This window comes from Temnothorax longispinosus, chromosome 8 (assembly GCF_030848805.1).
Source record: "Temnothorax longispinosus isolate EJ_2023e chromosome 8, Tlon_JGU_v1, whole genome shotgun sequence".
Taxonomy (NCBI): Eukaryota; Metazoa; Arthropoda; class Insecta; order Hymenoptera; family Formicidae; genus Temnothorax; species Temnothorax longispinosus.
The window spans coordinates 6,315,481-6,331,127 of record NC_092365.1 but is presented as its reverse complement, the minus strand read 5'-3'; the positions used below and the strand labels follow the sequence as shown (position 1 = coordinate 6,331,127).

General features: G+C 37.2%; 3 protein-coding genes across 3 annotated transcripts; all 3 read right to left on the bottom strand.

Moving 5' to 3' along the window:
- Nucleotides 1-47: 47 nt before the first annotated feature.
- Nucleotides 48-6,457, bottom strand: Aasdh (Aminoadipate-semialdehyde dehydrogenase). Its single transcript, XM_071787202.1, has 10 exons — nucleotides 6,109-6,457; nucleotides 3,591-3,846; nucleotides 3,031-3,486; nucleotides 2,582-2,955; nucleotides 2,407-2,495; nucleotides 1,387-2,273; nucleotides 1,118-1,266; nucleotides 885-1,048; nucleotides 534-797; nucleotides 48-469 (listed from the first exon to the last, which is right to left on the bottom strand). Exons 1-10 carry the CDS (start codon nucleotides 6,119-6,121, stop codon nucleotides 80-82), a joined length of 3,042 nt encoding a protein of 1,013 aa, XP_071643303.1. The 5' UTR covers nucleotides 6,122-6,457; the 3' UTR covers nucleotides 48-79.
- LOC139818462 (uncharacterized) lies at nucleotides 4,064-6,114 on the bottom strand. Its single transcript, XM_071787205.1, has 3 exons — nucleotides 5,436-6,114; nucleotides 5,002-5,338; nucleotides 4,064-4,921 (listed from the first exon to the last, which is right to left on the bottom strand). Exons 1-3 carry the CDS (start codon nucleotides 5,829-5,831, stop codon nucleotides 4,677-4,679), a joined length of 978 nt encoding a protein of 325 aa, XP_071643306.1. The 5' UTR covers nucleotides 5,832-6,114; the 3' UTR covers nucleotides 4,064-4,676.
- A 145-nt stretch (nucleotides 6,458-6,602) lies between the features above and the next one.
- Nucleotides 6,603-9,550, bottom strand: Skpa (SKP1-related A). Its single transcript, XM_071787206.1, has 3 exons — nucleotides 9,274-9,550; nucleotides 7,723-8,001; nucleotides 6,603-7,283 (listed from the first exon to the last, which is right to left on the bottom strand). Exons 2-3 carry the CDS (start codon nucleotides 7,999-8,001, stop codon nucleotides 7,074-7,076), a joined length of 489 nt encoding a protein of 162 aa, XP_071643307.1. The 5' UTR covers nucleotides 9,274-9,550; the 3' UTR covers nucleotides 6,603-7,073.
- Nucleotides 9,551-15,647: the final 6,097 nt, after the last annotated feature.

The window sequence follows — 15,647 nt, the reverse complement described above, 5'->3', positions numbered from 1 at the left end:
AGTTTAAAAAATCGAAGGATGCGAGGAGTCTAATGCGAATAGTCACATTCAGGGCAAATTTTCATTTATTGTGTTATATTTAACTAAGTTTTAAGACGTACAGATTGTTGTCTCTACATCCCAAGATCGCGAGATCATTATGAATAACTGGCGAGGAAAATGTTTCGCCGGGAAGTTGCTTGGTCGCTAACAATTTGCCTTCCAGAAGATCGAATACTTTGAAGATGCCGTCTGTACATGCCACAAACATACATCCGTCTTCGCACCAAGGAGTCGCGAAAATAGGTGACTGCAGTTGTAACATATATTTTAATTTTGGCTCGTTTTCTTCAATTGTCCTTTGTGGTACTTCTAGATAATACAGATTTTTGTTATGACTGGCCAATATGACGTACTCGTCGCTCGTAGACTCGGGAGTCCATATCACAGGGTACGAAAATACATTGCCGTGTATCACATATCGCCACATCTGCAATGATAAAAGTCAGAGTGGAATACGTTGAGCGACAAAAGGAAGGAAGATGTACGTTTACCTGGCAATCGGTTTCGATATCGAAACAACACAGTGTTCCAGCTACAGAACAGAATAAGGCATATCCAGTCCGGAGAACAACAGGCGCGACGAATACTGGATTCAGCAATTTTCGTTTCCATGTGACATGTCCCGAAGATTGCTGTAAGGCCAAGCACGAGCCATCTAATGTTCCGAAAAGAACCGAAGTCGATTGTTGATGCAAACAACCGGTAGCACAGATTCCACCTTGGCTCGCTTTAGTTTTCCAGATTTGACTACCATCCTGTGGGATGATAACAGATAATTATCGTGTAATTTTAATTAATGACGTCGAAAACATAGATAATAATAATAGTGCTTATGCATCTACCTCTGTCGAAAGACAATATACATAGAAGTCGTAAGAACCCACGAATATCTTGCTCCCTTGCATGCACGTTATCGCCGTGCATTTAACCATGTCCTGCGTTTGAAACTTCCAAATTATGTCACCAGTTTTTAAATGGATACAATAAATGTATCCGTCGTAACAGCCTGCGATTAAAAACATTCATTATGTTACTTGTTAAATATATTAATCGTTAAATTGCAATATCGACTTACCTACAACCCCACGGAAATCTGTTAGGGCTAAAACGGAAGCTTCTATTCTATCTGGCAGTTTTATCTCATACGGCGCACTATCAGTGTTTAGCAAATTAGCAGTACATATAATGCCGGAATGTGAAGCGACTGTTGCGTACAATTCTGTTCTAAAAATTAACAAACATTATACATACATATATTATTTTGGGTTTTAAATTCACTCTCTGAAGTATTGATTAATATTAATCCTGAATGTTTTATTAAAAAATAATTTTCTTCATTCTTACGCGGAATAACGGTATATAGTTGGCGAAGCATCGACGCACTTCTGCAAGTTATACGTTGCTAATACTTCAACGCTTGATATATTTTCCAAGAGAGATTTGATATTTTCTTCTGCATCGCCATAAATTTTTCCCCTGCATTTGTACCACTGATAAGAATGTTTCTCGTTTGACAATAGTGGAAGATTCTTTCGCGATGGTTTTGCTACACAATCTTCTGTAAATATCTTTTTGGGAAGACCATCATTGAGAGACATATCGATGGAACGACCGACAGCCTTGCCGCAATCTCGATTAATTAAAATACTTTTGATATAATTGACACATTTGTCGAATGTAAAGTCTCTCAGCAACATACCAATTAATTCCGGAAACTCTATATTAAAAGCTTGAGCGGCAGCATTTGCCATCTGAAGCGCTGCTATTGATGTACCGCCTGCCATTAAAAAACCAGCGTCTTTAGATTTTATATGATTGTTCCACAAATTTTCAAATATTTCATTCGCGTTGATGTGCAAATCATTGACATTAATAACTTCTGTTTCGGAATTTCTACACATTTCTTTTAGTGATGCCTGGCAAATCTTTCCACTGGTAGTAAAGTTAAAGTGTTCCACTATAATTATCTTGTCGGGCTTATAGATCGCTGGTAATATCTTTAAGTGCGACGTTATATCATCTCTCAATTTAGAGAAATCTTCTTTCGTGTCTCTAGTAGATGAACATAGATATAATTTGTGGCTCTCTACGTCCCAAAACGTCGCACAATTTCGAACGAAGTTTAATTCCGTCGTGACTCTCTCGAGTTCTCGCAAGTTCAGCTTGCTCCCAAATCTTTTTACAATATTATTTCGTCTTCCTCTATAAAATATTCTATGATGATCATCTGCCTAAAAAAATAGAAGTTACAAAATACAAATTTGAATAGGCTCACCTTGTTATTGAAAACAATCTTGGATAAATAATGAAATTTATGATAATATATTACGTTCTCTGAATAATTAATTTACAAATAAAACTTACTGAAACAATGTCGCCAGTATCGCGAAAAACTGGCTTGTTCAGATCTTCCTCAGTTTCATCTCCAACAATACAAATCCTCGTAGCACTTCCTATATTGAAGATACGTGAAAAATAGTTTATTTAAAAGTAAATTCCATAAAAATATTTCACACATATATATTACTTAAAAACTAACCGATATAAAGAGTACCATCGCCCCTAATTATTACTTCATTATCTTCATTCCTGATTTGAAATACAGTTTCTGATAAAGGTTCACCCAGGCAAGGTTCATCTACATTGTTGTTGACGATTTCCTTAATACTAGACCAACACGATATTTCAGTTATGCCATAGATATTAAACAATCGTGTCGCATTCCGCGGATGACTAACTTCCAAAAACAATTTCATGCTAGGGAACGGTTCACCACCCAAAAGAAGAATTCTCAGTGCAGAGTCTTTGCCCAAGATTGTTGTTTTCAAGTGTTTGGTGGACCACCGATGGAAGAGAAGCGACGGAGTGATTTGAAGAACTGTTACACGAGCATAGAATATTTCCTCTAAGAGCCTAAAAAGCATTTATATCCCTGTACTATGAATTCTATGATTTCTTTTTAACATTGATTTATTAATATTTATTTACCTGACAGCCTCATTCTTTAATGCTTTCGAAACCATAAACAGGGTTGCAGCACAACAAAGGCTTAAAAAAATTTCAATAATACTGGGATCAAATGTAAAATTTGTTAGTTGTGCGATTTTATCAGAATTCGTTACATCCAGGATTTTCTTTAAATCTGTAATATTAGGCAATATACAGAGATGCGGCACTTTGATAATTTTTGGTGCTCCAGTTGATCCCGAAGTGGCAATTGCATATGCAAAATGATACCATTTTTTATTATTGATATTTTTTTGGACGTCTATTAATTTTGTCAAATATACTGACTGTCCATGAATATCGAATTCATGTACGATCTCTTTTTTGGGTGTTGCAGATCTCGTAAAAATATATTTTGCATTTGTAGAGGCCAATATCTCTGTATATGCCAACGGATCTGTAGGTACATTGAAGAAAGCATGTCCGCTGTCGAGGATTCTGTCAAAAAGTGAATTCGAGATAAATATTCATAACAACAAGTTATCTAATTAAGTATATCTGATACAACTGTACTTTAAATACTAAGAATAATTATACTTTACCCAAGCATTAGAGAAGGCACGCAGCACTCTGAGATGTCAAAGTCAATACCAATAAATTCAGGACACTCTATACATTTCAAATGACTAGAAATTGTTTCCTTCGTTGCTTTCAGTTCTCCGTAACTTATGATCTTAACATTTTCTAAATCGTGATATTCTATAGCTGTTTTATCAAGATAAAGCCAATTGCACACGTTATGTAGAGCTTGCGAATCATTTCTGTCATCTTGTACTTTTAGTCTTTTAGTACAATTAGCTAAAAAAACGTAAGAAATATTGATAAATAACCGTATATTGTATGTTTTAAAACCATTTAAAAACCAATATTGCTTTTGGTAATTATTTAGTTTAGGGGCCTCACCTAAAAAAAAATGAAACCCCCCCTTGCACTCCCCCGCCCCGCGTGTGTGTAATATAGTCAGGATAAATTAATAGATTTTATTATTTTATCCTGACTATATTAAATTGTAGATGTTATGCATACACACACATACACACGCGCGCGCGCGCGGGGGGCCTTCGGCCCCCCTCCCGCATCCACCTCCGCCGGTAGGCAGCGTGGATCTCGCTTTATAACTTAAAGTATTCATATTCTATCTTTGCTGCTCACTAGATGTTGAAAAGAGACAGAATGACGCTTGTGTCGACTTGAGTCGCTAAATGAAAAGCACACATTGTAAAGTGAAATTACAAAGCACATGCATGGAAGGGTGCAGGGGGGCTTCGCCCCCTCCCCCCGCCCACGCATGTACTTTGATATATTTATATAAGATATATTCATCATTGAAAGCAATAAAGTGATATATTGCGGCGGAGCCCCTCCCCCGCCTATTTGTCTATGTACACATATCAGCAGATTCCTACAAAACTTTGACCAAGACACAACGCATGCCACGCAATAATGTTAGGTATAATAAAGTTTAGGTATGTAATATATTGTCAGGAAAAGTTAATAGATTTATTAATCCAGTATAGTGTTTTATAATATCTACAATTAAATGTAGTGAATGTATAGTAGTGACATTAATATTGATACAGAAACATTAATGTACTGATGTAGAAAAAATGAGCACAAGAAACGTATCTCTAAGCAGTGCTGGTACTTGGTTCGTCGGATGTTTCTGGCTGGTCCTCAAAAGTGGATGTAATCGGAGAATATAATTCTGCGATGACATCAAAGAAGTTTTCTATACGCTCCAAGCGGCTATAGGCGCGTTTGAAGAGATATTCGCACAAATGTTCAAGGAGGACGTGATCCTCCGTGGTTCCGTACCTTGGGATATTTCCGCGAACCTCTATCCAAACGCGCTCTATATGCTGCGTATGCGTGCCTGTAGATTTAAAAAATGTATTAGAACAATATACAAATAAACAGTAATAATATTAGTTAACTATGGCAAAAAGTTCTCACCAGTTTCAGGATCGACGAAGTTGTATGAGTGGTTTACTGTCAGATGTTGGAAACCTTCATTGTTTAAACAATTATAGGACTTCCAACAATCTGACACGATGGTAGTGCCTGGCAATGTCCACTCCTTGATACACGCCAGAAGTGTCTGTTCAGTTCGATCCTGTACTGGCATGATGAAAATCTTCTTTGTGTCTCGCTCATATCCTCCGAAAATCCAGTGATCTCTTATGAGCCGACCACGATTGTAACTTTTGCCAATTTTTGCTTCATTGATTTCTACTGTGCGTCCTGGGCCACCAAGTTTATCACTATGTTTTTCAGCCCAGAACACACAGACCTGTAAGAAGAAATAATATTATTAATATTTTGTTTCATACATTTTACACACGTATGTGTGTGTGTGTATTTATGAAGATATGTTAAAATATAATTACCTCTCGGCAAAAATTGAACCAGTCAACAATCGTGGCCGACGAAACGCCAGTTTCATCTTGTGTGTCATCTTGACGTGGATAATTCAACATTAAAAAGCAAGCAACAATTTTGCATATTGTTGCCACGTCAAGATGACTTTTTCCGAACCATTCAAACCAAGTACCAGCTTTGGCACTTTTCTTGAAATTGCACTGCTTCGACACACGTTTCTTGTGCTGATTTTTTACGTAGTACCGTTTTCTACATCGGTACATTAATGTTTCTTTATCAATATTAATGTCCCTATTACATTCATTACATTTAATTGTAGACATTAAAACACCATGTTCGATTAAAAATTCTATTAACTTATCCTGACAATATGTCAGATGCCCGAACTCTATTAAGCTTAACATAATTGCGTGGCAACGTGGTGTGCAATTTCGCGTCTAACAACAGGCGATTTTTGGCTGTTTTTGGCGTGACTCTGGCTGGTATAAGCAATCAAAGGGTACCAAACTGCACTAGAACCAATAGCAAATAGCAACCACCGATACCAACTTTGGTATATGTACCAAACCATCGCCAAAAATCGTCTAATAATGACATTGTCGCGCTTTATTTGTTTTTTATTAAAAATAAGGCAAATCTATAATTACATATAAATATATAGTTGCTTGTATCAGTACTCACTTGCTTGGCTCATAGTACAAATTTAACGTATTCACTGGCACTTACATTTAAAAAAATGTATTTCTTTGGCGATCAAGCATATAGTAAAATAATTTTTTTCATAATAAAATGGATAAAATCAGGAGATATTAAACATTTGCTCAAATTGAGCCCCATTGCAGGTTATGTTTTGACACTGAGGTTAGGAAATGTGGGTTCTCAACTTGCAATAGGCCTGTTCTTTTTTAGCTGAACTTCTTGCACGGTTTATCTTCCCTCTTTTTCTTTTCACATTGGAGAGAAAAAGAGAAGAGATGAAACTGTGCAAGAAGTTCAGCTAAAAAGAACAGGCCTAATGTTATTGCTATATGTTCAGCCATGTGCAGAAAATACAGGACTTTACAGGAAAAGAATTGTAACTTGTAAAATTTAGTTAGCTAATCTTAGTAATCTTTTATATTTAAATTTTAGCTTGTCTTCGAGGATTTGGAAGATGCAGTAAGAAAGTACAGAGATATAATTACTTTTAAATTTATTTAATATCATTAAACCATATGTGTACATATAATATGTTCTTAAATATAAATTTATATTTATACTATATAAAATCATTAGCGTTGTCTAACGTCCTATGCTAGAAGCATGCGAATGAGGAGAGTCGAAGTTAGTTATTATTTGTGATACTATCGAAGGTTTTCAGATTTTAAGGAGTAAAGTGTGTAAGTGTATACTTCATAAATTAATTCACACACTTGTTACACTATCTTCATTTAATTGAAATAAATAACAGTGAATCTATGTGATACATATTCGTAAATGTTATTTGATTTTGACAAATTAATTAAAATTTTATTCTTCCTTGGGGAAAAAAAAAATATTGGAGAAATTTATTGAAGTAATGGAGCTCCGATTAAGTTCAAAATCTAATAACGCAAATGGATCATTTAACATTTATGAGATTTTCGCGTAAGAAATCGCGATTGCATCTATTTCTCCTCGCACCATTCATTCTCCTTGCGCACTTGTTCTTCTTCCATAGTTGTGAAGTCATTCTTGATGTTGAATGTCTTACGAATCTCGTCGGGCGTCTTGCCTTTGATCATATTGGCGACAGTTTTGCACGTGACGTCCAAGAGTCCTTTGATATCGAGATAATTAGCTGCCAGAATCAGTTCGAAGAGAGTTCCTTGATCCACCTATACAACAAACACATTCATATTACAAGTTTATACAGAGAATAGAAGAATAGAAGATAGATTCTGGATTCTTCTGTATAACTTCTATACAGAAGATAGATTCTAGATTCTTCTGTACAGAAAAATCTAGCAATTTAAATGTTCATTATTACTCATTACAACATTAATATTTATATAGATACATATATACATTATTTTGTCATATTATATATGTATAAAATACAAAATAACATTATAATAACTAATCAAGTTGAGAGACCCTTAGATTATCGGATCTCAATAACAGTTGAATCGATCAAGTTCTGAGGCTCAATCGATAGCCTGGGTTTAAATTATATAATAAAAGTGTTTTTATTTTTCATTTGTGTTCTAAGAGCAGAGATATTGCGATGTAATGTTTAATGTTATTAATGTTATTTCAGCCACGAGAGATATTCACCTTCAAGAAGTCAGCATCCCAAGAGCTGATATCGTCAGTGCGCTTCTCTTTGTTCTCATCGTCCTCCGGTGGTGGCGGATCATCCTTATGATACGTAGCCCACTGTATAACCTTTCTTAGGATTGCGGAATTAACATTTGGCAAAGGCACAACTTCCTCCTCGTCTTCGTCCATACCAAGATCCTCCAGCATAGTCTTGATGGTGACCGAGCACTTGGCAATCTCGACGTCGACCTCGAATACCTCGCCGTCGGAGCTTTGCAACTTTATGTTAGGCATCTGCACAAAGACAAATTTGGTTAGACGGGCTAAACAAGGTAATGCTTGGAACCAGATTGCCTTTAAGATACGTATGAAGGTTCTTTGCAGAAAGTGCCATATAAGCGAAATTCAAACCTTTCTGTTCGTAAGTTTTCGACAAAGTAATTAACAACAACTTAAACAAAAATTTAAATTAACGAAAATTATTCTAAAATTATTTCGTATATCGACGATAGTTTAGAGCTCTACGTATAAAGAGAGAAAAGCAAGAACAAAAGAACCGTTCAGGTATCGGAAAGTACTAGAAGAATTGGCTTTTGTAGTGCACGTGTATCGTAAGCAAAATTCAAACCTTTCTCTTCGTAAATTTTTGACACAAAGCAATTAACAACAACTTAAACAAAAATTTAATTTAACGAAAATTATTTTAAAATTATTTCGTTTATCGACGATAGTTCAGAGTTCTACGTATAAAAAGAGAAAAGCAAGAACAAAAGGACGTTCAGGTACCGGAAAGTACTAAAAAAAATTGATTTTTGTAGTGCACGTGTATCATAAGCATGTGTATCGTAAACAAAATTCAAACTTTTCTCTTCGTAAGTTTTTGACAAAGCAATTAACAACAACTTAAACAAAAATTTAATTTAACGAAAATTATTTTAAAATTATTTCGTATATCGACGATAGTTTAGAGCTCTACGTATAAAGAGAGAAAAGGAAGAACAAAAGGACCGCTCAGGTACCGGAAAGTACTAGGACATTATTCGCGTCGCATTACTCCAATAAACACCAAGAGCACTTGGATCACGGATAAAAGGTGGCGATTGGAGCAGATGAGTTTTTGGAGTGCGTTGGAGTGATTAGGAGCATGGTGGGGCATGCGACGCGAACAAACCTTAGAAGAATTGGCTTTTATAGTGCACGTTTACCTAGACCTAACTGACTCCATTTTGCGATGCTTGTAAAAAGTATGTCAAAACGCGTCATATAAGAACCATCGCAATCTGCGTCGCGTTTCTAGCGGCTTCTAATGATTGGAAAAGTATTTCTACCCACGCGAAATCTTTTTCCTGAGCACGAGACGAACGGATTATGCCCCACGTTGTCGCTAGATCGAAACCTAACCCCCTTTTATACGATTCCAATTCGCCATTTTATTTGATTGTTATTCTCGTCGCTTCGTTATCCCGTTTTATTGAGTACGTCCTAAACGACCGATCGACGTCCTCTCGTTTCGCGCGGTGTTATTGTCCGTTAACCGGGCGTAGTCGTATCGGAGAATTTCATTACCTTTTCGATCGTGGATAATGGGACGAGTCGATTCAGGGATAGCGTTCTATAAGTTCGTCGCTCGTCGCCGTTCGCTCGCACGAATCCTGGTTATCTCCTTCGTCGCTATTTCCTCTATCTCTTCCTTGACGCCGTTCAATCACGTCGATCCACGATAATCTTCGAACAACATGCACAGGTGCTGGGTGATGCGATGCTGCGATCCTGCTTGTTTGGGTTGTCGATGACGAAAGACGAAAGCGACGAAAGCGTGATGCGTGATGTAAAAAAGAAAACAAGTGTAACCATTCCGGAGGCTGCGGCGACTGCGCAGTGATTGACCAATCAGAGATTGCTGCATGTTAGGTTAGGTTAGTTAGAGATCCATATATTGGCTGCGTTCAGCCGAACCTCTGCTTAGCGAAACGAAAGGTAGCAATTGAATGTGATTGGTTCTTACCTTTGGATCCAACCAATTACATTAATTGCTACCTTTCGCTTCGCTAAGCAGAGGTTCGGCTGAACGCAGCTATTGGCTTCTGCACACAGGACGCGGAAACGTTTGCCGCGCGGCAAGGAGCAACGCGGTAGCCAATCAACGTGTTGCTTTTCCGTAAGAACCAAAAGTTTATTGGCTACCGCGTCGCTTCTTGCCGCGCGACAAGCGTTTTCGCTTGTTTCCGCCTCCTGTGACCCCAGTGGGCAGAAGCCATTAGGGTGCAGTCCCACGTATAGAGGAAAAAGCGGAATGGAAAAGCGGAACGGAAAGTGACGGAAAGGAAGCAGAGTAGGGGGTAAACCAATCACCTTCATTCTGTTCCGCTTTTATATGACTGGGCTTCCCATAGACGATATTTTACGGAAAAACGGAAAGAATTCTAATCTAAAATTTACAATAATTTTGAATTATCTTATTTGTTTTTTCGTAAAATATATTCCATGAGATTGTTCCATTTATCATAGACAGATATTATCTTATGATATTAATTATTTCTATGAAGTACAATTAATAAAAAATAATTGTTAATATTTACGTATTTTTGTTAACGTACGTCGTTAACCAATCTAATGCTAGGTCTACAATGCGAGTCGTAAAGTCGTGAGTCGTAAGAATTGACCAATCACAATCGAATTTGAGGAGAATAATCGACTGTGATTGGTCAATTCTTACGACTCACGACTTTACGACTCGCATTGTAGACCTAGCATAGACATCCCGTCACAAGTAATGTAATAAAATGGGATGTTTTGATTGGTTAACGACAGACGACGCGACGCGCGACGCGTATAGTGAGAACGCAGCCTTAAGGTGCGATTTCATTGACGCTAGAAACCAGCGGCAGCGTCAAGAAAATGTAGTGGGGGAAGAAGTTTCGTTGAATTTTGCGGTACGCTAAAAAGTTGAGACGGTCTGAACTTCTTCCCCCACTACATTTTCTTGACGCTGCCGCTGGTTTCTAGCGTCAATGAAATCGCACCTTTAAAGTTTATTGGCTACCACGTCGCTTCTTGCCGCGCGGCAAGCGTTTCCGCGTCCTGTGTGCAGAAGCCATTAGGCCCGGTTTCGGGTTTACAGTAGGTGTTTTAAGCCCTACCTTAAACCCTTGTGTACACGATACTAGAAATCGGTCCGAGTTTCGGTATAAGCCAATGAAACTGTTGCTTTTCTGTAAGAGCTGCAAGTTGATTGGCTTAAACCGAAACTCGGACCGATTTCTAGTATCGTGTACACAAGGCTTTAGAAATTGTTAAATTTGAAGAGAATAATTGACTGTGACTGGTCAATTTCTTATGCCCGGTGTCCACGATGCAAGAACTGTGTCCAAGTTTCGGTTTAAGCCAATGAAACTGCTACTTTTCTGTAAGAGCTGCAAGTTTATTGGTTTAAATCAAAACTTGGACACAGTTCTTGCATCGTGGACACCGGGCTTTAGGGCTTAGAGCCACCGCACAAGACTCTCGTATGGTCACGTAGCGTAACGTAACGTGAATCAACGCACAAGAAACGTATCGGTTAGAGCCTCCGCACAAGCTCTCGTATGGTAACGTAACGTAGAGCAACGCACAAGAAACGTATAACGCCGTAACGGCCGTAACCAATACGTTTCTTGTGCGTTGGCTCACGTTATGTTACGCTACGTGACCATACGAGAGTCTTGTGCGGTGGCTCTTAGGGCTTAAAACACCTATTGTAGACTGGGACTTAAGCCCGGTGTCCACGATGCAAGAACTGTGTCCAAGTTTCGGTTTAAGCCAATCAACTAGCAGCTCTTACAGAAAAGTAGCAGTTTCATTGGCTTAAACCGAAACTTGGACACAGTTCTAGCATCGTGGACACCGGGCTTTAGGGCTGATTCAAACAGGACGCGTCAAGCAGCGAGCAGCAACCCAATTAGCGAGACGATATCAACAGTGGTGTAAAAAATATCGCTTGGCTGATTGGTTGCTGCTCCCCAGGTAGCAGAATGACGTCAAATGACGTATAGACCGCGAGCTGGCTACGAAAATATCAACGTCATTTGTTTAAGGAAATTTTCAACCTCAAACGATTGTGGCAATGTTGCAAATTAAGAAAGCGCAAGTCTGGCTGCTGGCCGGTGGTGCGTTTAGCGGGGGCGTACGCCCTTAGCTGTAAAATATCGAGGATGAAAAACGTTATATGTGTAAGGCTAAAAATTTTTTTGCTTATTGTATACGTGTTTAATAATCTGTATATGAAATGACAGACAAAAATCTCGGGTCTAACACCGTGCCAGACGTCGCCGAAAATCTCAGTATCTATGGAATGTACTGTAAATTGCCGGCAACAATTAATTTTATCACTTAAATTTTTCGAGCATTAAGTTTGAAATGTTCTCTGCTAATAACAATAATATTTACGAACATTTTTTACGGGGAGAGGAGCACACAAAAATTTCGGTTCTAAAACCTTGACAGACTCCGACAAACAGCTCTTTACCGGGGCGATAAAATACATACATGGAAGCTATTCTTCACGTTTTTTTTTTTTTTTTTGTTGATCCGATGTCCACGTTGCGGTACCCAGGAACTAGCCTACAACCCGCATATAGCATAAACATAAATAAATATAAAGATAAGTAAATCTTGGAAGTACGTTTCATTCCAGAGTGAAGCGTTTGGGAAAAACTTGCAAAAAAACCCATGTCTATTCTTCACGAGTAGGTATACAGAATTTATAGAAAGCGATGTAATATAGACTTATCAAGACACGTGTTTCGCGCGGAATATATGCGCCGTGCAAGACCACCCCCGCGTGTATCATTTGTTTTACGCGAGCCGGCGAGTCTAGACCAGTTCCTGCCGTAACAGTCAGCGTGCCAACGCTGCAACCATTTTTTGACTTAAATATAAAATAAAATTAAAATTTTCCATTTCTATAATAAAACATAAAAAGAATTTATTATTTTTATTAACAGAACATTTCAAATTTAAAACATATGTAAAAAAAGTTGAACATTTATATCCTGCTACGATTTGTTTGTCGAAGTCTGTCAAGGTTTTAGAACCGAAATTTTTGTGTGCCCCTTCCCCCGTAAAAAATGTTCGTAAATATTATTGTTATTAGCAGAGAACATTTTAAATTTAATGCTCAAAAAATTTAAATGATAAAATTAATTGTTGCTGCCGGCAATTTACAGTACATTCCATAGATACTGAGATTTTCGGCGACGTCTGGCACGGTGTTAGACCCGAGATTTTTGTCTGTCATTTCATATACAGATTATTAAACACGTATACAATAAGCAAAAAAATTTTTAGCCGTACACATATGACGTTTTTCATCCTCGATATTTTACAGCTAAGGGCGTGTACGCCCCCGCTAAACGCACCACCGGCCAGCAGCTAGACTTGCGCTTTCTTAATTTGCAACATTGCCACAATCGTTTGAGGTTGAAAATTTCCTTAAACAAATGACGGTATTTTTGTAGCCAGCTCTCGGTCTAGTATTAATTCCGTCAATGACGTCGTCTAACGTCGTTAAAGGCCATTGCACGTAACAAAGATTTAGCCATAATCGTAAGGCCGTAAGAAAATAAACCAATCACAGTCGATTATTCTCCTCGCGCTCGAAGAATAATCGAGTGTGATTGGTCTATCTTCTTATGACCTTACGATTACGACTAAAACTTTGTTACGTGCAATGGCCTTAAGACATCTTTAAACGTTATCTTGCTACCTGGGTCGCTGCTTAACATTTGACGCGTTCTGTTTGAATCAGCCCTAATGATTCTTGCACACGGGACGCGGAAACGCTTGCTGCGCGGCAATAAGGAACGACGCGGTTTAACCAATCAACGTGTCGTTTTTCCGTAAGAACCAGAAGTTTATTGGCTACCGCGTCGCAGCTTGCCGCGCGACAAGCGTTTCCGCGTTCTGTGAGCAGAAGCCAAAAGAGTATAAGATGAAAATTGCATTTTATTATTTAACAATTACTACGTTTACGCGAGCGTTACTTATTCTGTAGTAACTCACGATAATTCACTCGTTTACGCGGAGTAAATTATCGTAAGTTACTACAAAATCCCGTTTACGCGAAGGAATTATCGTTTAGAGTAACTCCGGTATGCTTATGAGCTAGCATATATATATATATATATATATATATATATATATATTATTGCATTGAATATCTTCAACATTTGAATAAATTTTATATGAAAACTATATACATATAGTGTAATTAACAAAAACTGTTAATACTTTAAATCTAAAGATATCTCATATAAACAATTGCACATATTAACATATTTGCAACATATAACATTCTGTGGAAATCATTAATGCTGTTACGCTGTAATTGGCCATCTACCCGACCTTGGGGCGCGGTACTATAATATAAATATACTCGGATGGGTCAAGTAAATGTCGGTAAATGGACGATCGACGATCACGCAAGGATGATGTTTACCGCGGGTGACAGCCTGTTTTATTCCGTAACGGAATAAGACAGCAGGCTGTCACCCGCGGTAAACATCATCCTTGCGTGATCGTCGATCGTCCATTTACCGACATTTACTTGACCCGCATCCGAGTATATTTATATTATAGTACCGCGCCCCAAGATCGGGTAGATGGCCAATTACAGCGTAACAGCATTATTATGATTTCCACAGAATGTTATATGTTGCAAATATGTTAATATGTGCAATTGTTTTATATGAGATCTCCAATGTCCAATGTCCGATAAACACACGCGTCGTTCAACAATTAAACGGTTTGGTATATTGCGTCGTCAATCGATTAATAATATATACACTAAAAAAGTTAAAAATGCTGCAGGCTCTACTTATTTTAGAATTAAGAAGCTATTAAAAATACTGCAGGCTAATTTATAAGAATTTAGAAGAAGACAGTCAAATTAGAACAAGAAGAAGAAAGAAGCAGATATTGAACGCGCGGAGTTTTGCTACGCGAAAAGTCGAGCGTCTTTTGTTGACGATAGTTCTGATAACAGATAAAGCGAGCGGGCGAAGGCGCTTGCTGTCGGGCGAGTAACTCGACTCGAATGACGAGTCAATCTAGAGAGCGATCGTCTGTCAAAGCAACAGCCAGCGATTGTCCGTTCGAAAAGCTTATAGATCTCACAATCGTAAATCAGTACTTCGCATGCAATGGCTACGGTCGTACGTATATAGCACTTATTCTTCTGCTTAGTGAAATAGAAGTATTCAAATTTTTCCGATTGTTGCATTCATACTAAAATAATTTGCTATTTGATTTTAATAGGATGTATATTAGAGAAAAGAGTAATTTTGAATTTTGATTGCTCGAACGATTCGGAAGGCTCGAAATAAAAAAAAAATCTGTGCCAAAGGGCAGTTTACTATCTCAATTTTAACACGTGCCGCAGAGCACTTGAATTTTCCTATTAAAATCAAATAGCAAATTATTTTAGTATGAATGCAATATAACAATCGGAAAAATTTGAATACTTCTATTTCACTATATATATATACACACACACATATATATATATATATATATATATATATATATAGTACTGCTATTAAACTTTGTATTTTATAAATATATTTTTAAGTAACTTTTAAGTAAATTTTAAATATTAAAAACTTCTTTTTTATTTAAAGGCTTGCGTAATACAAAATTGAAATAATTAAAAATTTTTATGAATTGTTTACAACTTGTATAATTTGATATATAAAGGATTTTTCTAATTTTATTCTTATAGATTCAGTAAAATATATTTGTAAATGAGAAAAATTAATTTTTAATATTTATCATAAATAGTTATCTTTATTTTTCTTCTTCCGACATAAACCAAGTACGATTTCCAGTCTTCTTCTATACTAATTATAATTTTTTTAATTTTCTTAATATAACACATGTGTTCTAAATTTTATATAACAATTTAA